This window comes from Coregonus lavaretus (genome assembly GCF_964263955.1).
Source record: "Coregonus lavaretus genome assembly, chromosome: 9".
Classification (NCBI taxonomy): domain Eukaryota; kingdom Metazoa; phylum Chordata; class Actinopteri; order Salmoniformes; family Salmonidae; genus Coregonus; species Coregonus lavaretus.
In genome coordinates, this window is record NC_139996.1 from 42,181,098 (window position 1) to 42,204,361 (window position 23,264).

General features: G+C 43.7%; 1 protein-coding gene across 2 annotated transcripts in view; it reads left to right on the forward strand.

The window, feature by feature from the left end:
* Positions 1-23,264, forward strand: part of LOC311135275 (Golgi apparatus protein 1-like) — a 38,179-nt gene that overhangs the window by 10,940 nt on the left and 3,975 nt on the right. Inside the window, exons 4-25 of one of the 2 annotated variants that reach the window (XM_084169230.1) lie at positions 811-1,026; positions 5,313-5,516; positions 5,711-5,782; positions 12,823-13,009; positions 13,229-13,443; positions 13,659-13,780; positions 13,917-14,018; positions 14,349-14,502; positions 14,741-14,779; positions 15,412-15,549; positions 15,802-15,888; positions 16,001-16,063; positions 16,671-16,784; positions 16,979-17,067; positions 17,158-17,368; positions 17,730-17,867; positions 18,314-18,437; positions 18,781-18,923; positions 19,062-19,163; positions 19,279-19,386; positions 19,490-19,610; positions 19,845-19,951. In XM_084169230.1, the coding sequence (XP_084025356.1) occupies positions 811-1,026; positions 5,313-5,516; positions 5,711-5,782; positions 12,823-13,009; positions 13,229-13,443; positions 13,659-13,780; positions 13,917-14,018; positions 14,349-14,502; positions 14,741-14,779; positions 15,412-15,549; positions 15,802-15,888; positions 16,001-16,063; positions 16,671-16,784; positions 16,979-17,067; positions 17,158-17,368; positions 17,730-17,867; positions 18,314-18,437; positions 18,781-18,923; positions 19,062-19,163; positions 19,279-19,386; positions 19,490-19,610; positions 19,845-19,951 (2,856 nt within the window). The remainder of the gene's footprint in view (positions 1-810; positions 1,027-5,312; positions 5,517-5,710; positions 5,783-12,822; positions 13,010-13,228; positions 13,444-13,658; positions 13,781-13,916; positions 14,019-14,348; positions 14,503-14,740; positions 14,780-15,411; positions 15,550-15,801; positions 15,889-16,000; positions 16,064-16,670; positions 16,785-16,978; positions 17,068-17,157; positions 17,369-17,729; positions 17,868-18,313; positions 18,438-18,780; positions 18,924-19,061; positions 19,164-19,278; positions 19,387-19,489; positions 19,611-19,844; positions 19,952-23,264) is intronic. The other variant, XM_084169231.1, reaches the window with a different exon arrangement.

Below are 23,264 nucleotides of genomic sequence, written 5' to 3' on the forward strand. Positions count from 1 at the left end.
TTAACTAGGCCTAAAGCACCCATGCACTTAGCTGGAAATGTTTCAATTACAGAAAAAAGGGGTCCGCCTCTAATAGTTTTTTCCTTTCATTTCTTTAATTATGGATTCGTTTTGGCTTAATCCCTATGTTCACAGGACTTTGATGTCCAAACTAAAATCCCTTTCAAACCAAGACGAAAACCTGCCAACTTTTTGCAGACTAAAAGGTATTGCCGTTAAACAAAGCCTGTACTTTTATTTCCGCCAACCGACTTAGTCATGATTGCGGTAATGTATTTAAAGTTCTCGCCAACCCCTCAGTATAAATGTCCCCTTTCATCTTACCGTCTTTGGCACACATTAAATCATGAACGTTCTATTGTTGTTGTCCGACTTGTCCTTGTTATTATGAAAAAGTATAAACACAAAAATGGCAGTCTGCATGCAGCAGCCTGGTCCAAATAGCAACGTTACCTGCTCTATTTTTTTTTTACATCAAAAGAACTCATCCATTTAAAAATGTATTTAGGGTATGCCAATCTACGATATTTTGGTTTGTTGCTAGCTTTTTAGCTAGCCAGCTATCTATCTAGGAGCCAAAGTGTTGGTCAGAGTTTCCCAGGGGACCCTTATTACATTTAAAAAATTGAAGCCACTTGCGATATGGATATTGCACATGTCAATATTGCAATTTCGATAATAATGTGATTAATTGTGCAGCCCTACAACAAACAGTGACTCCTATGTGAATTACGTATAATATAAGTAAGAAAAATATTGTGACCTTGAGAAACACAATCTATCATTTTCCTTTCCTCCTCCTTCCTTCAGATAAAAGAATGTGCAGCGGAGGAGAGAGGGAAGGGCTACTTGGTGTCCTGCCTGGTGGATCACCGCAGCAACATCACAGAGTACCAGTGCAACCAGTACATCATCAAGATGACCAGCATCGTGTTCAGTGACTACCGCCTCATCTGTGGCTTCATGGACAAGTGTCGCGAGGATATCAACACCCTGCACTGTGGCAGCATCTCCACCGGCGAGAAGGTAATAGGCTGGCTCTTGCCTTCATACACACTGGTCTCTTTGCACATTTTCAAGTACAATTTGCAGTGACCTGTAAAATCTAATAAGGTCTATAAAAATAGAACAAGCCACAGGAATTGGTCAAGATGCCTTTTTGGAGTAGCTGCTCAAACTTTGGATTTGTGTGAATCTGTCTCTGTGCTATATGTAGAGATAACACAAAAACAGACAGGCGCAGGATATGCCCATTTGTTTGTGCTGGTTTCTAATTTGTTACTTTGGTTTTCAGTTTTATTTGACACCTTGTGTTTAAACATGACATGACGTTTGGGCATAGGGTGGTCGGGTTTGAATTACTGCCTCCTTTGTGCTACTTGAGCTCCAGTGTTAGGCTAGTCTCCTGGCCAATGTCTATTTGCTCTCCCTACAGTCACAAACTTACCTACAGTGGGTGTTATAAGTATTCACCCCCCTTGGATTTCTTCACATTTTGTTACAAAGTGGGACTAAAATTTAGTTAATTGTCATTCTTTGTCAACGATCTACACAAAATACACTGTCAGGATGGGGAGAAAAATCTAACATTTCTTAAAGTAATAAAATAATGAAACACTATACCTTGATTATATAAGTATTCACCTCCCTGAGTCAATACATGTTAGAAACAACTTTGGCAGCGATGACAGCTGTGAGTCTTCTTGGGTTAGTCTCTAAGGGTGTTTTCACATATGGTCCTCTTTAAAAGAACTGATCTCAGTCCTCTTTAAAGTGAACTCTGGGGTACACGCTGTTCTTTGTATTCACACTGCCCTTGCCGTTGAATGAGGACTCACCTCTTTTGAGTCCTCTTTGAATTCACATTGCTATGTTTAGAAAGGAACCAAGATCTTTTTCCAACATTCACTCAATGCACTCTGGGTTTTTACAAAGTGCAGGACAAGCCATTCTGTGAAATCGGACAGCTAGATATACTTACTTACATTTTGGAAGCTAATAGATTGCATTTAGTTAAAAGATGAGACGTAATAATTATTCTGAACAAAAATATAAACGCAACATGTAAAGTGTTGGTCCCATGTTTCATGATCTGACAAAAAAGATCCCAGAAATGTTCCATATGCACAAAAAGCGTATTTCTCTAAAATGGTGTGTACAAATTTGTTTACATCCCTGTTAGTGAGCATTTCTCCTTTGCCAAGATAATCCATCCACCTGACAGGTATGGCATATCAAGAAGCTGATTTTAAACTGCATGATCATTACACTGGTACACCTTGTGCTGGGGACAGTTAAAGGCCACTCTAAAATGTGCAGTTTTGTCACATAACCCAAAGCCACCCATGTCTCAAGTTTTGAGGGAGCGTGCAATTGGAATGGTGACTGCAGGAATGTCCACCAGAGCTGTTGGCAGAGAATTGAATGTTAATTTCTCTACCATAAGTCGTTTTAGAGAATTTGGCAGTACGTCCAACCGACCTCACAACAGCAGACCACGTGTAACCACGCCAGCCCAGGACCTCCACATCTGGCTTTTTCACCTGCGGGATGGTCTGAGATGAGCCACCCGGACAGGTGATGAAACTGTGGGTTTGCACAACAAAATAATTTCTACGCAATCTGTCAGAACCCGTCTAAGGGAAGCTCATCTGCGTGCTCGTCGTCCTCACCAGGGTCGTAACCGACTTCAGTGGGCAAATGCTCACCTTCGATGGCCACTGGCACGCTTGAGATGTGTGCTCTTCATGGATGAGGCAAATGGTGGTCACACCAGATACTGACTGGTTTTCTGATCCATGCCCTTCCTTTTCTTTAAGGTATCTGTGACCAACAGATGCATATGTGTATTCCCAGTCATGTGAAATCCATAGATTAGGGCCTAATGAATGTATTTAAATTGACTGATTTCCTTATATGAACTGGCCCTCTTTGAAATTGTTGCATGTTGCGCTTATTTTTGTTCAGTATATAGTCAAATAAAATAAAAATGTATTTGCCACATGCGCCGAATACAACAGGTGTAGACATTACCGTGAAATGCTTACTTACAGCCCTTAACCAACAATGCATCAGAAGATAATAACATGTAAATATTATAAATAGTAGAAGAATAACTGCAGATGTAATAATGATGTAATTGAAAATTGTACATCCAATGTAGGCTACTGCATTGATTTTGTAACCTATGTTGTGATTCTCACCAGATGTTGTCTTCTCACACTATTCAAAGCCCACAATCAAATAAACAGCTTATGAAGCTCTCTTAGCCTAATAGATCACATATTGCAAACAAATAATCGGAACATCGTGTTGGTACAAAACTCTACAAATGTTTGGGAATTTCTGTGCTTCCTTGACAATCGATAATCAATATCCAAAAACGGACCACAGAATTCAAGCGAACCGAACTCAGGCCACCTCTCGAGATGGTCTCAGTTCGGTTCGCTTCGAGGGTTCTTTTGAGGGGTCTGAATTCCTTTTGGAGCATTCACATGGCACAAAAACCGCGCTGAGTTCACATAAATTGTTTGAAAGGGACCAAGTGTGTGAACACTCTAAGACAGGGGTATTCAACCGGGGGTCCGCGGAGGTACTGCAATGGGTTCACTTTTTTTTTCTCTTCCCAATGTGTTTATGAATATCGATAGCAAAAAACAGAATAAATGTTGAATTCCATACATACAGTAGAAAAGAGGAGTATCTTCTTTCTAATTATGTCAACTTTTATTTTTCAATTCCTATTAGCAAATTACACTCATTGGAGCCAATTACACTCACTGGAGTATCTGACATACATTACATTTACATTTACGTCATGTAGCAGACGCTCTTATCCAGACCGGTCAAACGTTTTAGAACACCTACTCATTCAAGTATTTTTCATTATTTTTACTGTTTTCTATGTTATAGAAAAATAGTGAAGACATCAAAACTATGAAAGAACACATGGAATCATGTAGTAACCAAAAAAGTGTTAAACAAATCAAAATATATTTTATATTTGAGATTCTTCAAATAGCCACCCTTTGCCTTGATGACAGCTTTGCACACTCTTGGTATTCTCTCAACCAGCTTCACCTGGAATGCTTTTCCAACAGTGTTGAAGGAGTTCCTACATATGCTGAGCACTTGTTGGCTGCTTTTCCTTCACTCTGCCGTCCGTCTCATCCCAAATCATCTCAATTGGGTTGAGGTCGGGGGATTGTGGAGGGCAGGTCATCTGATGCAGCACTCCAACACTCTCCTTCTTGGTAAAATAGCCCTTACATAGCCTGGAGGTGTGTTGGGTCATTGTCCTGTTGTCAAACAAATGATAGTCCCACTAAGCCCAAACTAGATGGGATGGTGTATTGCTGTGGTAGCCATGCTGGTTAAGTGTGCCTTGAATTATAAATAAATCACAGACAAATGTGCCACATGCGCCGAATACAACAGGTGTAGACCTTACAGTGAAATAAAGGAAAAAATAGATAAATAAAAAAATAGCAAATAATTAAAGAACAGCAATAAAATAACAGTAGGGAGGCTATATACAGGGGGTACTGGTACAGAGTCAATGTGCGGGGGCACCGGTTAGTCAAGGTAATTGAGGTAATATGTACATGTAGGTAGAGTTAAACTGACTGCATAAATAATAAACTTGAATGAGTAGGTGTGTCCTAACTTTTTACTGGTAGTGTACATACGTACAATCCCTATTATTTCACACAGTCCATGTAACTTATGTGATTTGTTAAGCCAAGTTTTACTCCTGAACTAATTTAGGCTTACCTAATCAAAGGGGGTGAGTACTTATGCAAGGACTATATTTTAGTGGGGTGAGTATTTATGATATCCACTGTACCTCCATGATTGATGACAAATGTTGTTTCCACGCTTCCTATACTCCCAGTGTTAAATAAAACATATTTTTTATCCTGGCTTCCTCTAATGAATTATTCATTTATAAAAGATGATTAATGACCATGCCTTCGAAAAGCAAATGCCGGTTGTCAGGGCAACACAACAGCAATAACTCATCACGCTGAATTAATATTATTTATTTATTTTAAATATTGAACTTTTCTATATTTACTAGCGTCTGTCCTCCCCTCCCCTCTGGCTGTTTGTATGTTTTTGTGGTTGTGTGTTATATTAAATTGCACACAAAAATCATTTTAAAGGGAAAACGTTATAACTGATTCAAAGCGCTACTCTGAGAGCAAACGCTTCTTCAGGCCTCACACAGAGATGCATCATCAATACACAAAGGCCCATCAGTGTTGTAGCCAACTTGAACCTATCCATCTCACTCTCCCCATGTACCTAAGGACGTGCACTCCCAGGGCGAGGTGATAGCGTGCCTGGAGAAGGGTCTGGTCAGGGAGGCAGAGGAGCAGCCTGCGGCCCACGCCATTGGGGCCAACTGTAAGAAGGCCATCATGCGCGTGGCCGAACTTTCCTCAGACGACTTCCACCTGGACAGATACCTATACTTCTCCTGCCGGGAGGACCGCGAGCGCTTCTGTGAAAACGTGAGTACCTTGCCTCCCCCCTCCTCTTATTCCCTCACGTCTCTTTCAAGAGGCATAATATTAAGATTCCGAGTTTGATACATTCATACTTTTATCAGAGTTGAACCTTCAGCTCACTGAAAGGTATTTGTCACTTTGTGAATGTGAAAAATTATTGCTAATTGAATCACAATTCCATTGTCTTTGATTTCTAGACTCCAGCTGGAGAGGGCAGAGTCTACAAGTGTCTCTTCAATCACAAGTTTGAGGAGGCCATGTCTGAAAGGGTACGTGTTCTACTGTTGAGCCTGGTTGGAATTTCCCAATGGAGAGTCATTACCAAAATAATCATATCCATCGTCTGCTACTTGTCATTTGTCCATATGAATAATGCTCCGATTGCAAGGCATTTTGTCAACAAATCAAATCAAATCAAATTTTATTGGTCACATGCGCCGAATACAACAGGTGCAGACATTACAGTGAAATGCTTACTTACAGCCCTTAACCAACAGTGCATTTATTTTAAACAAAAAAGTAAGAATAAAACAACAACAAAAAAGTGTTGAGAAAAAAAGAGCAGAAGTAAAATAAAGTGACAGTAGGGAGGCTATATATACAGTAAAATAAAGTGACAGTAGGGAGGCTATATATACAGGGGGGTACCGTTGCATAGTCAATGTGCGGGGGCACCGGCTAGTTGAGGTAGTTGAGGTAATATGTACATGTGGGTAGAGTTAAAGTGACTATGCATAAATACTTAACAGAGTAGCAGCAGCGTAAAAAGGATGGGGTGGGGGGGCAGTGCAAATAGTCCGGGTAGCCATGATTAGCTGTTCAGGAGTCTTATGGCTTGGGGGTAGAAGCTGTTGAGAAGTCTTTTGGACCTAGACTTGGCACTCCGGTACCGCTTGCCGTGCGGTAGCAGAGAGAACAGTCTATGACTAGGGTGGCTGGAGTCTTTGACAATTTTGAGGGCCTTCCTCTGACACCGCCTGGTATAGAGGTCCTGGATGGCAGGGAGCTTTGCCCCAGTGATGTACTGGGCCGTACGCACTACCCTCTGTAGTGCCTTGCGGTCAGAGGCCAAGCAGTTGCCATACCAGGCGGTGATGCAACCAGTCAGGATGCTCTCGATGGTGCAGCTGTAGAATTTTTTGAGGATCTGAGGACCCATGCCAAATCTTTTTAGTCTCCTGAGGGGGAATAGGCTTTGTCGTGCCCTCTTCACGACTGTCTTGGTGTGTTTGGACCATTACATTTATGATGACCATGATAGTTCGTTGGTGATGTGGACACCAAGGAACTTGAAGCTCTCAACCTGTTCCACTACAGCCCCGTCGATGAGAATGGGGGCGTGCTCAGTCCTCTTTTTTTCCTGTAGTCCACAATCATCTCCTTTGTCTTGGTCACGTTGAGGGAGAGGTTGTTGTCCTGGCACCACACGGCCAGATCTCTGACCTCCTCCCTATAGGCTGTCTCATCGTTGTCGGTGATCAGGCCTACCACTGTTGTGTCGTCGGCAAACTTAATGATGGTGTTGGAGTCGTGCCTGGCCATGCAGTCATGGGTGAACAGAGAGTACAGGAGGGGACTGAGCACGCACCCCTGAGGGGCCCCCGTGTTGAGGATCAGTGTGGCAGATGTGTTGTTACCTACCCTTACCACCTGGGGGCGGCCCGTCAGGAAGTCCAGGATCCAGTTGCAGAGGGAGGTGTTTAGTCCCAGGATCCTTAGCTTAGTGATGAGCTTAGAGGGCACTATGGTGTTTTTTTTTTTTTTACATTTTTTAGTCATTTAGCAGACGCTCTTATCCAGAGCGACTTACATATATATATATATATATTTTTTTTATACTGGCTCCCTGTGGGAATCGAACCCACAACCCTGGCGTTGCAAACGCCATGCTCTATCAACTGAGCTACATCCCTGCCGGCCATTCCCTCCCCTACCCTGGACGACGCTGGGCCAATTGTGCGCCGCCCATGAGTCTCCCGGTCGCGGCCGGCTGCGACAGAGCCTGGATTCGAACCAGGATCTCTAGTGACACAGTTAGCACTGCGATGCAGTGCCTTAGACCACTGAGCTGTAGTCAATGAATAGCATTCTCACATAGGTGTTCCTCTTGTCCAGGTGGGAAAGGGCAGTGTGGAGTGCGATAGAGATTGCATCATCTGTGGATCTGTTGGGGCGGTATGCAAATTGGAGTGGGTCTAGGGTTTCTGGGATTATGCTGTTGATGTGAGCCATGACCAGTCTTTCAAAGCACTTCATGGCTACAGACGTCAGTGCTACGGGTCGGTAGTCATTTAGGCAGGTTATCTTAGAGTTCTTGGGCACGGGGACTATGGTGGTCTGCTTGAAACATGTTGGTATTACAGACTCAGTCAGGGACATGTTGAAAATGTCAGTGAAGACACTTGCCAGTTGGTCAGCACATGCTCGGAGTACACGTCCTGGTAATCCGTCTGGCCCTGCGGCCTTGTGAATGTTGACCTGCTTAAAAGTCTTACTCACATCGGCTACGGAGAGCGTGATCACATAGTCGTCCGGAACAGCTGGTGCTCTCATGCATGCTTCAGTGTTGCTTGCCTCGAAGCGAGCATAGAAGTGGTTTAGCTCGTCTGGTAGGCTTGTGTCACTGGGCAGCTCGCGGCTGTGCTTCCCTTTGTAGTCTGTAATAGTTTTCAAGCCCTGCCACATCCGACGAGCGTCAGAGCCAGTGTAGTATGATTCAATCTTAGACCTGTATTGACTCTTTTCCTGTTTGATGGTTCGTCGGAGGTCATAGCGGGATTTCTTATAAGCGTCCGGGTTAGAGTCCCGTTCCTTGAAAGCGGCAGCTCTACCCTTTAGCTCAGTGTGGATGTTTCCTGTAATCCATGGCTTCTGGTTGGGGTATGTACGTACGGTCACTGTGGGGACGACATCATCGATGCACTTATTGATGAAGCCAGTGACTGATGTGGTGTACTCCTCAATGCTGTCTGAAGAATCCCGGAACATGTTCCAGTCTGTGCTAGCAAAACAGTCCTGTAGCTTAGCATCTGCGTCATCTGACCACTTTTTTATTAGCCGAATCACTGGTGCTTCCTGCTTCAGTTTTTGCTTATAAGCAGGAATCAGGAGGATAGAGTTATGGTCAGATTTGCCAAATGGAGGGCGAGGGAGAGCTTTGTATGCGTCTCTGTGTGTGGAGTAAAGGTGGTCTAGAGTTTTTTCCCCTCTGGTTGCACATTTAACATGCTGGTAGAAATGAGGTAGAACGGATTTAAGTTTCCCTGCATTAAAGTCCCCGGCTACTAGGAGCGCTGCATCTGGATGAGCGTTTTCCTGTTGATTAATGGCCTTGTACAACTCATTCAGTGCAATCTTAATGCCAGCATTGGTTTGTGGTGGTAAATAGACAGCTATGAAAAATATAGATGAAAACTCTCTTGGTAAATAGTGTGGTCTACAGCTTATCATAAGATACTCTACCTCAGGCGAGCAAAACCTTGAGACTTCCTTAGTATTTGATTTTGTGCACCAGCTGTTGTTTACAAATATACACAGACCGCCGCCCCTTGTCTTACCAGAGTCTGCCGTTCTGTCCTGCCGATGTAGCGTATAGCCTGCTAGCTGAATGTTGTCATTGTTGTCGTTCAGCCACGACTCCGTGAAACATAAGATATTACAGTTTTTAATGTCCCGTTGGTAGGATAACCGTAATCTTAAATCGTCCATTTTATTCTCAAAAGCTTGAACGTTGGCTAATAGGATTGATGGGAGAGGCAGTTTACTCGTTCGCCGTCGGATCCTTACAAGGCACCCGGATCTGCGTCCACGATATCTCCGTCTCTTCCTCACGTGAATGACGGGGATCTGGGCCTTGTTGGGTGTCTGTAGAATATCCTTCGCGAACGCCTCGTTGAAGAAAAAGTCTTCGTCCAATACGAGGTGAGTAATCGCTGTCCTGATATCCAGAAGCTCTCTTTGGTTATAAGAGACGATGGCAGAAACATTATGTACAAAATAAATTACAAATAACGCGGAAAAACACACATAATAGTACAATTGGTTAGAGGGCTGTAAAACGGCAGCCATCTTCTTCCGGCGCTGTCCAGTTAAATAGCGCCGGAAGATGGTTGGCTAAAGTATAATCAAGTGAACAGAGTTAAATGGTAATGCAGTCTTTCACCTATATTCATTTAGCAGCCGTATGCCGCCTCTGCTAAATCAGGGCCACCACTCCCAAAAATATATTTGACAAAATAATTTTTGGGATGGTAAAAGGTCATATGGAACTTTTTGGGCTACTCTAACAAATCCACATGGAAATGTTAGTTATAGATCTGTCATTCTCATTGAAAGCAAGTCTAATAAGTGGTAGATATGTTCTATGTGCTTTATTTCTGTGCTTCCCGTTCTTGAGTTTCGTTTTTGCGTCTTTTACTTTTGGTTTTGTACACCACCTTCAAACAGTAGAAAAAACTATATTTTTGGTTATTGAAAATATATACTATATATACAAAAGTATGTGGACATCCCTTTTAAATTAGTGGATTCGTCTATTTCAGCCACACCCGTTGTTGACAAGTGTATAAAATCGAGCACACAGTCAAGCAATCTCCATAGACAAACATTGGCAGTAGAATGGCCTTACTGAAGAGCTTAGTGACTTTCAACGTGGCACTGTAAAATTTCTGCCCTGCTAGAGCTGCCCTGGTCAACTGTAAGTGCTGTTATTGTGAAGTGGAAATGTCTAGGAGCAACAACGGCTCAGCCTCGAAGTGGTAGGCTACACAAGCTCACAGAACGGGACTGCCGAGTGCTGAAGCGCATAGCTGGAGTGGTGTAAAGCTCGCTGCCATTGGACTCTGGGAGCAGTGAAAAAGCGTTCTCTGGAGTTATGAATCACGCTTCACTATCTGGCAGTCTAATGGACGAATCTGGGTTTGGCGGATGCCAGGAGAATGCTACCTGCCCCAATGCATAGTGCCAACTGTAAAGTTTGGTGGAGGAGGAATAATGGTCTGGGGCTGTTTTTCATGGTTCAGGCTAGGCCCCTTCACTCCAGTGAAGGGAAATCTTAACGCTACAGCATACAGTGACGTTCTACACGATTCTGTGCTTCCAATTTTGTGGCAACAGTTTGGGGAAGGCCCTTCCCTGTTTCAGCATGACAATGCCCCCGTGCACAAAGCGAGGTCCATACAGAAATGGTTTGTCAAGATGGGTGTGGAAGAACTTGACTGGCCTGCACAAAGCCCTGACCTCAAGCCCATCGAGCACCTTTGGGATGAATTGGAACGCCGACTGCGAGCCAGGCCTAAGTCCCCGCAGCAATGTTCCAACATCTAGTGGAGGTTGTTAAAGCAGGAAAGGGGTGACCAACTCCATATTAATGGCCATGATTCTGGAATGAGATGTTCGATGAGCAGGTGTCCACATGCTTTTGGTCATGTAGTGTATTTTACAGTGGTTTAGACGGTACAATGATTCTTCACACTATACATTGCTTGTTTTGTCACATAAACTGAAATTAGGCGAACTATTAGATTTTTAGCAACCAGTAAATGAAGTGTGTAGAAAAAATAATGGAGCTATATATTTTAAAACGGGGCTTGACATTTAACTTTTTTAGCCACTTGTCCTTCTGACGAGTAGGACTGCATGGTCTGTAACACCATTTTTACATTGTTGTAGGAACCACTTTACAAAATATAATGCATTACTAACCTTTTTACCATAGAGAATCAGACAAAAATGTAGGCTACCCTCTGTCTATTGGCTTCTTTGAATAATCAGCCTGTCTCAAAATACAACACTGCCCCATTTTTAAGGCTCTCCTGGAGGATGGTTGGTCACTGTTGGTAGCCTATAAAATGTTGCAACATTACAATTATAACCAAATATAATAATTCTTATGTCTTTATAAAATAATTCCCTCGAGGGCTCGAAATTAAGGCCGTCCAGTCATCTCTGGGACAATAAAAAAGATGTCTAGGACGGTTTAAAACAGACTCTGGGAAAGTTCTGGGTCGACAGATCCAAAATTCATACGACTGCACAAATAAATAAAAAGCAGTGATGCTGATGCAACAGATCAGACCGTTTTAGCTTAAAATGCTGCTAAAGTTGTATTTCTTTATTTTATAAGCTCAACAATGCGCACATGGCTGTAGGCTACGCACGAATGTTCCAAAATACAATTAGTGGGAAAACACTGTTCTCAAAAGTGCATTGCACGGGCAAGCGGTTTCATGTGACAGAGATTAAAATATATATTACTAATATGACTGGGATTATGCCTTTGGCTGCTGGACATTAAAATAACTTTGATTTGAAAACCAATAGAACATGAGTGTGTTTATAAAATAATTCCCTCAATATTTCTATGGTCGTATTTTGGCTAGGCTACTTTGAAACAAGGTAAGACATGCTTCAAAAATGACACAGCGTCCAGGTTTTAAACTATGAAGTTTATGGTTAAATAGTTTCTAAATGCTGATCGCCTCCGCTCAGATTCAAGGTGGGTGATGTGCGGTGCGCAACAGGCACTGTCCTTCACGCTCCGGTCATGTGACCATTTGATCTGAACGAACCGTGTCTCTACAGTATGTCGAAAGAATCAAGCCTTTTTTTCATTGTTCCCCTCTAATCAGGGACTGATTTTAGACCTGGGACACCAGCCCACCCATGGCTGCACCCCTGCCCAGTCATGTAAAATCCATAGATTAGGGCCTAATCAATGTGTTTCAATTGACTGATTTCCTTATATGAACTGTAACTCAGTAAAATTGTTTCCTGTTGCGTTTATATATATTTTTTTATGTTAATGTCGAGCCCTGCAAAATGTGTAGAATTGCAGGAAACTAGCTTTAAAGTATCTGCCCAGTGAAAATCTCACAAATAATGTTGTTTTGTGGACAAAGTATAAATTGGAGAAAAAACACTTCAAAATCCGGAATATGCCCACACCATTCTGTTGTTTGGGTACGCCCACACCATTCCAACACAGAAAAGCTGCTTTTTAACACAGTCAATTAATATTTTTGGGAAATAACTGTTTCACTGGTATTGTAAGTAATTATAGGTCGTATTTCATAGAAATCTGGAAACACTGGGCAGTTACTTTAAAACAGCAAAATGTTGTCTCTGCGGCCAAGAGGAGGGCCTCTAAAATTTTGGCCTGAGGCAGTGCCATTGGCCATGCCCACAAATCCTAGGGGAAACACTGGAATGTCTGTTCTGGTAATTATATTTCCATTCTTCTGGCCATTAGTCAATGAGTCAGATAGTGATTGTGACCAGAGCTGTGGTGTGTTGTGGTTGTCCTCCACAGTGCAGAGATGCTCTGACCACTCGTCAGAAGCTGATAGCCCAGGACTACAAGGTGAGCTACTCCCTGGCCAAGGCCTGCAAGACGGACCTGAGGAAGTATCGCTGCAGCGCAGACACCAACATGCCCCGCGCCCGCGAGGCCCGCCTCTCCTACCTGCTGCTCTGTTTGGAGTCTGCCGTACACAGAGGTTGGGCTGGCTCTTGTCTTCCTAACCTATGTCTGTGTGTCTACCTGTTCTGTCTCTTATGTTTTGTCAATCTATATTGGTATTTGGACTACAAAACTCTCATATGGTGTCACACTGGTGTTACTTTTAGTGTTTTTCTCCAGATAATTAAATGAAATGTCTTTCAAGTGCCCCACTTGCAGTTCCTGTATGACATTTCCTGACCTGTGTGTGTTCCAGGTCGTACGGTGAGCGGGGAATGTCAGGGGGAGATGTTGGACTACAGGAGGATGTTGATGGAGGATTTCTCTCTGAGCCCAGAGATTGTGCTGCATTGCCGTGGGGAGATCGAGGCCCACTGCTCCGGCCTCCACCGCAAGGGACGCACCCTGCACTGTTTGATGAGGGTAGGCCGAGGAGACCAGGGCGCCATCGACAACCTCTGCCAGAAAGCTGTGAGTTCAGTTCACCTACAAAATCTCACCATAGATATTAGGAGATTCGTTATTTAGACTGAGATTAAGAGCACAATCATTTAGCATGGAGCTTTTAAAGAGCAGCCAAGGACCAGAACGAAAAGACATACTGTACACAGGTATCCACTTCAAATCATGTATTTTTTCTACTTTTATTTCTATCGACTGATTGGTTGTTGTTATCCCCCCCTCAGCTCCAGACCTTGATCCAAGAGGCAGACCCTGGGGCAGACTACCGTATCGACCGGGCCCTGAACGAGGCCTGTGAGTCTGTCATCCAGACCGCCTGCAAACACATCCGCAACGGAGACCCCATGTGAGTCACCAAACTCTTCCACTCTCCTGCTCACTTTACAAAGATAATAGGAAAGAGAACTACTAGAACAGTGATTTAAAAAAAAACATCTGTCATACTTCAGCTCTAGTAATGTGTGTTTGTTGTACGTGTGTAGGATCCTGTCTTGTCTGATGGAGCACCTGTACACAGAGAAGATGGTGGAGGACTGTGAACACAGGCTGCTGGAGCTGCAGTACTTCATAGCGCGGGATTGGAAGTAAGGGGCAACACTAGTTTATGGTGATCCTCCACACACGTGGCGATCCTCCACACACGTGGCGATCCTACACACACGTGGTGATCCTACACATTCAAAGCCTTTTAAGCACTGTAACGTTAATATAGGAGCCTGACCAGGCTCCATATAAGGGTTTTTAGTATGCCTGGTCAGTGTTCATTTTCCTAGTATGGCTTCCTCCGACGTACTCTTGCTTGCTCTTTGGGGTCAAGGCCGGATGACTGTAAAACACTTTGTGACAACTGCTGATGTAAAAAGGGCATTCTAAATGCATTTGATTGATTGATCCTCACACTTTCTGTCTCCCAGACTGGACCCCATCCTGTATAAGAAGTGCCAGGGCGACGCCTCCCGCCTGTGCCACACCCACGGCTGGAATGAGACCAGCGAGATGATGCCACCCGGCGCCATCTTCTCCTGTCTGTACCGCCACGCCTACCGCACAGAGGAGCAGGGACGGCGGGTGGGACTGCACCCATAGACATGCATACATTCATATATATTTCTATGTCTTCATATACTCATGATTGACTGCACCGCACTGCACACAGGAAACGCATCAGTGCCTAATGTAGAGGAATAGCGATATAGATTTACTTACAATAATCACAGAAATAACTGTTGTCTGAAGTGATCTAAGACCTTTAGAAATACTATACATCTGTCCTCAGTACATTCTAAAAGTGTTGTCCTTTTAAAAGGGGAATGCAGTGGAACAAACAGGAAAACATGGTTTCATTGTAAGTAAGTTAAGTGGTGATGATTGTCATGATGTGATTGGGTTCTGATTCCTGAAGATGATTCTAGTCAAAATGAGGGCAAATTATGGATGTTTTGTTGTTGAGGAATGTCAATTCGAACACATTTCTGAAAATGCAATTATTTAGTTATCTAATGGCTTGATGTATCAGTGCGCACCTTTACATGTTGAATGTGTCATTGGTGTCAGAAGTGGAATTCGGTAATGTAATTGTCTCTATACTCAGGAATGATCTTTAGCCTTTCAATGAAAATAACTATCATTTGAATAATCTCTGAATATTAGACTGGAATGGTTGCTTGGTCTCATTGACAACAGTGGGATTATGTCTTGTGATCACCCAATCAATATACTGAAGGTACACTACAAGCAAACACATCATTCATTTTGATGGGACATACCATTAGCATTGGCACTTGCTTATCTTTCTTGGGCTCCTATCTCCCCTACTGCCTGGTTGTCTCTTGTCCTGCATCCTAAACAGGGTTGGCCTCAATTCCATTTCAATTCAGGAAGTAGCCTGACTTGGAATTGACTGAATTGAAATGGAATTGACCCAAACCCTGATCCTGAATTCTATAATGTTGAGTTCTATTCTTTGATATTACCTAGCTGTCTCGGGACTGTAAAGTGGAGGTGCAGCGTATCCTCCACCAGAGGGCGCTGGATGTGAAGCTGGACCCGGAGCTGCAGAGACGCTGTATGACCGACCTGGGGAAGTGGTGCAGTGAGAAGGCCGAGTCTGGACAGGTACTGGAGGAGACCACCTGCTATTTGTCACACATCATTCTTATCACTTGCATATTAAATCATATCATCCATCTATTTTATTGTAGCCTGTAAGTGCTGACGTGATAATTTTTATTTAGAATGCTACATACTCCTTAACTATAACATGTGGCCAACCGTATTGGGCGTAGATCAGGGAGACAGTAATAATTGCACAACCAAGGTGTACGTTTTCTGTATTGAAGTCTGACATGGCATTTTATGGTGTTCCAGGAGCTGGAGTGTCTACAGGACCACCTAGAGGACCTGGTGTCAGAGTGCAGAGATGTGGTGGGCAACCTGACTGAACTGGAGTCTGAGGTAAAATAGGAGTACCAGGGACACATTGACTGACTGCTCTGTATGAGGAACTGGCTGTGGTGAACTATGGTTGGTCACATGGTAAAAGGGTGTTCTTCTCTCCTCCCACCAGGACATTCAGATTGAGACCCTGCTGATGCGAGCCTGTGAGCCAGTCATCCAGTCCCACTGTCACGTGAGTCCTACCTCTACCCCAGCCCTGAGCGCTCTCTCAGGGCTTCTCATACCATCAACCCCCCTTCAACTCCACTTCCAGTGACAGGGATATATCTCCTGTCAAGAGTCTAGAATTTCAAATGATCCATTATTCAAATAGAAATGTGAGTTTTCTCATTGATCGGTCATTCTCATTGAAAGCAAGCCAAAGAAGCAGTAGATCTGTTCTATGTGCTCTATTTCTATGCTTCCTGTTTTTAAGTTGAGTTTTTGTACTTTCGGTTTTGTACACCAGCTTCAAACAGCTGAAAATACAATATTTCTGGTTATGGAAAATATATTTCACAGCGGTTTAGATGGTACAATAATTCTCTACACTATACTTGCATGTTTTGTCACATAAACTGAAACTAGGCGAACTATTAGAATTTTTGTAACCAGGAAATGGCGGAACGATTTCTACATAGTGCATCTTTAACTGATTTCACTGACTCTTATAAGGACAAGAGATATACTGCATTTCAATGGCTTTGTATTTTGACTCTATCAGTACTCTAACCTTTTTCCTTATAGTCTTGGCTCCTGACCACTTTCTATTTTTCTTTCTCTCTCTCCCTCTCTCCCAGGAGGTGGCAGATAACCAGATCGACACGGGGGATCTGATGGAGTGTCTGGTGCAGAACAAACACCAGAAGGAGATGAACGACAAGTGTGCCGTGGGCGTCACACACTTCCAACTGGTGAGTCTGTCTGTGGGCCAACTCCAAAAATACTCCCAACACTGGTGTAGATCTGAAACATAATATATGCCACTTAACAAACGCTTTCTTCATAGTATGTGTGTGATCCTTGCGAGAATTGAACCCACGACCTTGACCGTTGCTTCACTCCCATTTCTCTGCTCTTTCCTTCTCCTTTTGCTCTTCCCTCTCAGGTCCAGATTAAGGACTTCCGTTTCTCCTACAAGTTTAAGATGGCCTGCAAAGATGACGTGCTCAAACTCTGCCCCAACATCAAGAAGAAGTGAGTGCTGTCTGAGTGAGAACCCGGAAATAGTTGAACAAACTGTCAAACAAACGTTCTTTCGCTCCCCCTCTCTCACATTCCCTCCAGGGTGGACGTAGTGCTCTGTCTGAGCACCACGGTGAGGAACGACACTCTGCAGGACATGAAGGAGCAGCGTGTGTCTGTCAAGTGTCGTAAGCAGCTGAGGGTGGAGGAGCTGGAGATGTCTGAGGATGTCCGTCTGGAGCCTGAGCTCTATGACTCCTGTAAGCAGGACATCGGGAGGCTGTGCCAGAACGTGGCCTTCGGGAACGCACAGGTCAGTATTATTAATGAGTATTCTAAACGCATTTCCCTCCATCTGATTCCCATCAGCCTGACTACAGCCTCACTTGTCAGTCGTGCCCTAGACCAAAGCGTTTAGCAACGGTAATATGGGGCGGCAGGTAGCTTAGTGGTTAAGAGCGTTGTACCAGTAACCGAAAGGTCGCTGGTTCTAATCCCCGAGCCGACTAGGTGAAAAATCTTGAGCAAGGCACTTAACCCTAATTGCTCCTGTAAGTCGCTCTGGATAAGAGCGTCTGCTAAATGACCAATTTATTTATTTAATTTATAATATTTCTACATGATAATTATTGATGACTGTGACGATGAAGATGAGTGCCCTCTCTCTGTAATAGGTGATCGAGTGTCTGAAGGAGAACAAGAGGCAGCTGACCCAGCGCTGTCACCACAGGGTGTTTAAGCTGCAGGAGGTAGAGATGATGGACCCAGAGCTGGACTACCAACTCATGAGGGTCTGCAAGCAGATGATCCGGGTATGTACTTTTCACTGAGTCGTTTTAGCATAACACAGGTCCAAACACAAGGCAAATGCAAACATTGTAAGGAAGTCTTCAACAATGTAGCTATGCTCAAAGGCGCCTCAGTCAAACCATGATTGCTGATTACATTGCATTTGAAATAAAATGTTAGTGTATTTTGTGTAATTATAATTTTCTGAAGAAGAGGTTCCTGGCGGTTAGTAAAACTGTCATACAGGCAGGATGACTGTGGCTTGTGGTGTCTATGTTGGTCTCTCCCATGTGTCTTCTCTCCCAGTGTTTTTATAGTCTGGTCTCTTACAAGAGAAAAGCTGCATAGTCTGTGGCTCTCTTGAAATGAACGTCATTTATAATAACAACCAACGTTTCGACAGCTACACTGCCTTCATCAGGGTTTCATCTGAGTTTCATAGTGTTCTGTCTGTCTGTGTCTCTACCAGCGGTTCTGCGCTGAGGCTGATGCCAAGAACATGCTGCAGTGCCTGAAGCAGAACAAGAACAGTGAGCTGATGGACCCCAAGTGTAAACAGATGATCACCAAGAGACAGATCACACAGAACACAGGTAGATACTGAACACACACACACACACTATAGCTCACAATCAGAGGAGGCTGGTGGGAGGAGCTATAGGAAGACGGGCTCGTTGGAATGGAATAAATGGAACAGTATCAAACATATGAAACCACATATTTGACTCTGTTCCATTTCTTTCATTCTAGTCGTTACAATGAGCCCGTCCTCTAGCTCCTCCCACCAGCCACCACTGCTCACAATATGAGCAGAGATTATGGCTTCCAGCATGCATACACAGCACCTCTGTAGTATTATTTGTGCATTATTTGTTCTCACCTGGTCTCTAAACCCGGGGTTCTCACCCTGTCTCCTCTCCTGTGTGTCCTGTCCAGACTACAGGTTGAACCCGGTGCTGAGGAAGTCGTGTAAGGCTGACATCCCGAAGTTCTGCCAGAGCATCCTAAACAAGGCTACAGGAGACAGTGAGCTGGAGGGACAGGTCGTCTCCTGCCTCAAACTCAAATACGCCGACCAGGTCAGAAGGCACTGGTTCTTTTTATTTCGTTCACCATTTTTTGGGGGGGGTTGTTACTACTGTGTTGAGGCGTTTTCAATTTTTTCTGCATATTTCTCTGTTTGGGTGTGTGTACTAAACGTGTAATGTTGTCCACAGCGTCTGTCTCCTGACTGTGAGGATCAGATCAGGGTGATCCTACAGGAGTCAGCTCTGGACTACAGACTGGACCCTCAGCTGCAGGTGCACTGCACTGACGAGGTGAGTAGGCCGGCCGGTCCTGCACAATACTATTTCTACTGTTTACACACGTGTTAAGGTTTTTTACACATTGGGTAAGTCACTGAGTAACACACTGTGTGTGTGTGTGTGTCAGATCTCTCGGCTGTGTCCAGAGGAGGCTGCGGCCCAGGAACAGACGGGTCAAGTAGAGGAGTGTCTCAAAGTCAACCTGCTCAAGATCAAAGTGGAGGGCTGCAAGAAGGTGGGTGTTTCTCATCTCCTCAAACTGACAATGTTCCGCTTTCTTGGAGTCAATAGTCTGATAAACTCCCTCTTCTTCACCACTTTCTCTGTTTTCTCTTCAGGAGGTGTTGAACATACTGAAGGAGAGTAAGGCAGACATCTTTGTGGACCCTGTCCTCCACACAGCATGTGCTCTGGACATCAAACATCACTGTGCTGCCATCCCACCAGGACGAGGACGCCGTGAGTAACACACACGCACACACACACAGTCAATTTGTATACACACCTCTGTCCCTAGTACACACATCCCTTACCCCTTTGGCCCTTTTCCTCTGTGTTGAATGGCCTTACTGCACTGTTGGAGCTAGAAACGTAAGCATTTCGCTGCACCTGCGATAATATGTGTATGCGATTTATGTATATATGTGTATATTTGCTTTGTTTACCTGACGGTGTGTGTTGGTTCCTCCTCAGAGATGTCCTGTCTGATGGAGGCTCTGCAGGACAAGAGGGTGCGTCTGCAGCCAGAGTGTAAGAAGAGACTGCAGGACCGCATCGACATGTGGAGCTACGCTGCCAAGGTGAACAAGACACCTACACCAACAACACGTCACTAGCTTGACTAAACACTCACACCCGTGTCCCTTCAAAACAAGAGAGAACCTATGGAACGTTACATTGTACTTTTTAAAGTACTTACATTTTCTGTCGTGAATTATCAGTCGATTAGGCTTGTCACGATACCAAAATCTTACAAACAATATGATAGCAGACCAAGTGTCACGATACCGAGTAGTATCGCAGTACCACAGTGGTCTAGCATCCTGTTCGCCCCGTCCCCCGGACGCTTTTTTATGTTTCCCAAACGTTCTCCAAAAACCTGTCACTGAAATTGACACTTCTACTCAATACAACATATTTCAATTTAACTTCACACTGTTCAGTGTATAATATAATACTGCATAGAATGGCTGATTTGCTCATATTTGCAAAGGCCTACCTGAGATTTGGCTGGAGGAATTGGTGGAAGGAATATACATCAGTAGTTGTATTTATTATGGACCCCCACCCCATCAGTGGAGGCTGCTGAAGGGTGGACGGCTCATAATAATGGCTAGAATTGCACAAATGGAATGGTATCAAACACATAGAAACCATGTGTTTGATACCATTCCACTTACTCCACTCCAGCCATTACCACTTGCCTGTCCTCCCCAATTAAGGTCCAACCAACCTCCTATGATATACATTCATAATGATCTGCATTTCATTGTGTCGGTAAGGGGAAAACACTGCATGAAACCTTCTTTACTTCTGCTCTTTTTTTTCTCAACACTTTTTTTGTTGTTTTATTTTTACTTTTTTTTGTTAAAAATAAATGCACTGTTGGTTAAGGGCTGTAAGTAAGCATTTCACTGTAATGTCTGCACCTGTTGTATTCGGCGCATGTGGCCAATAAAATGTGATTTGATTTGATTTTTTACTCTTCAGTTAACGGAGACACGCTCTCCCTCCCTTCCTCACACACTCTCTCTGTCTCCCTCACTCTCATAAACACACACACAAACTGAATTTAAGAAGCACCAGAAATATTTATTTTTGAATATAGTTTAGGCTTACATTAGGCCTCTATGAATCTTACCTTTTCAAGCACATCTCATGAGTAGCAGACCATTTTCCTTTCTTCCTGTGACAATCAACTTTGCTTAAACCTACTGTCAAATTACCAGGTTGTTAGCTAGCTAGGTAAGAGGACTGAACAACACCAATAATTAGTAACCCAGGATTAGTATAAAATGGCCCACGACATGGTTTGTGAAATTATATCAAATGCGCCCGAATCCCGATAGAAAGGAAAAATAAGGCATCTCTGGTAATAGGGGCATTTTATTTTTTTTACAGTTTAGGCTAGAGACAAGCCATTTTCTTAGATGTAAAGCTGCAGACCAGAGCATGTGAGCGGAGTTGAACGGTTGGAAATCCTGCTCGCCGCTCTGGAGCTCCATGTCCTTTCCAACCGCTCCGCTAAAAACAGCTCCGTGCTCACAGTAAAAAAAACTGCCACTCCAAATTCGCTTCATTCATTAAAATCACAATTTAACCAACACCAATCTAATTTTGTGACTCCCTGGACCTACCATTTGGTTTTCAAGTATTGAAACCAAATCATATGGATTTGAATGAAAAGTATTTTAATAAACATGAAAAGGTGAATGTAAGAAGCGCACATCATTTCAAATAGTCTACATGTCATATTAAACAGCATATAAACATTCTAAATAGGTCAGGAGCCAGACAGGGAGCCGAAGGAGGAAGGAACGAAAATGAATTATTTAGGCTATATTATTTCAATTACTTCAAGGCTACAGCCTACAAAGAAATACATTGTGAAGCATTTGCGAGTGCGACACAATAGGCTGGTAGGGACATAAAGGGCTCAGCATTTAAACAACATTTTGTTGTATTAAATCATTATAGTCTATAAATTGCGCATATACAATGGCTTATGAAAGTTTTTACCCCCCTTGGCATTTTTACTATTTTGTTGCCTTACAATCTGGAATTAAAATGTGGCGCAGTGGTCTAAGGCACTGCATCGCAGTGCTAGCTGTGCCACTAGAGATCCTGGTTCGAATCCAGGCTCTGCTGTAGCCGGCCGCAACCGGGAGACCAATTGGCACAGCGTCGTCCAGGGTAGGGGAGGGAATGGCCGGCAGGGAGGTAGTTCAGGTGGTAGAGCATGGTGTTTGCAACGCCGGGGTTGTGGGTTCGATTCCCACGGGGGGCCAGTATGAAAATAAAAAAGAATAATGTATGCACTAACTGTAAGTCGCTCTGGATAAGAGTGTCTGCTAAATGACGTAAATGTAAATGTAAAATAGATTTTTGGGGGGGCTTGTATCATTTGATTTACATAACATGCCTACCACTTTGAAGGTACTTTGTAGAGCCACCTTTTGCAGCAATTACAGCTGCAAGTCTCTTGGGGTATGTCTCTATAAGCTTGGCACATCTAGCCACTGGGATTTTTGCCCATTCTTCAAGGCAAAACTGCTCCAGCTCCTTCAAGTTGGATGGGTTCCGCTGGTGTACAGCAATCTTTAAGTCATACCACAGATTCTCAATTGGATTGAGGTCTGGACTTTGACTAGGCCATTCCAAGACATTTAAATGTTTCCCCTTAAACCACTAGAGTGTTGCTTTAGAAGTATGCTTAGGGTCATTGTCCCGCTGGAAGGTGAACCTCTGTCCCAGTCTCAAATCTCTGTAAGACTGAAACAGGTTTCCCTCAAGAATTTCCCTGTATTTAGCACCATCCATCATTCCTTCAATTCTGACCAGTTTCCCAGTCCCTGCCGATGGAAAAACATCCCCACAGCATGATGCTGCCACCACCACGCTTCACTGTGGGGATGGTGTTCTCGGGGTGATGAGAGGTGTTGGGTTTGCGCCAGACATAGCGTTTTCCTTGATGGCCAAAAAGTTCAATTGTAGTCTCATCCGACCAGAGTACCTTCTTCCATAAACTGCCATAAAAAATCCAGACTACGGTTTGCAAGTGCACATGGGGACAAAGATTGTACTTTTTGGAGAAATGTCCTCTGGTCTGATTAAACAAAAATAGAACTGTTTGGCCATAATGACCATTGTTATGTTTGGAGGAAAAAGGGGGTGCTTGCAAGCCGAAGAACACCATCCCAACCGTGAAGCACGGGGGTGGCAGCATCATGCTGGTGGGGTGCTTTGCTGCAGGAAGGACTGGTGCACTTCACAAAATTGATGGCATCATGAGGGAGGAAAATTATATGGCTATATTGAAGCAACATCTCAAGACATTAGTCAGGAAGTTAAAGCTTGGTCGCAAATGGGTCTTCCAAATGGACAATGACCCTA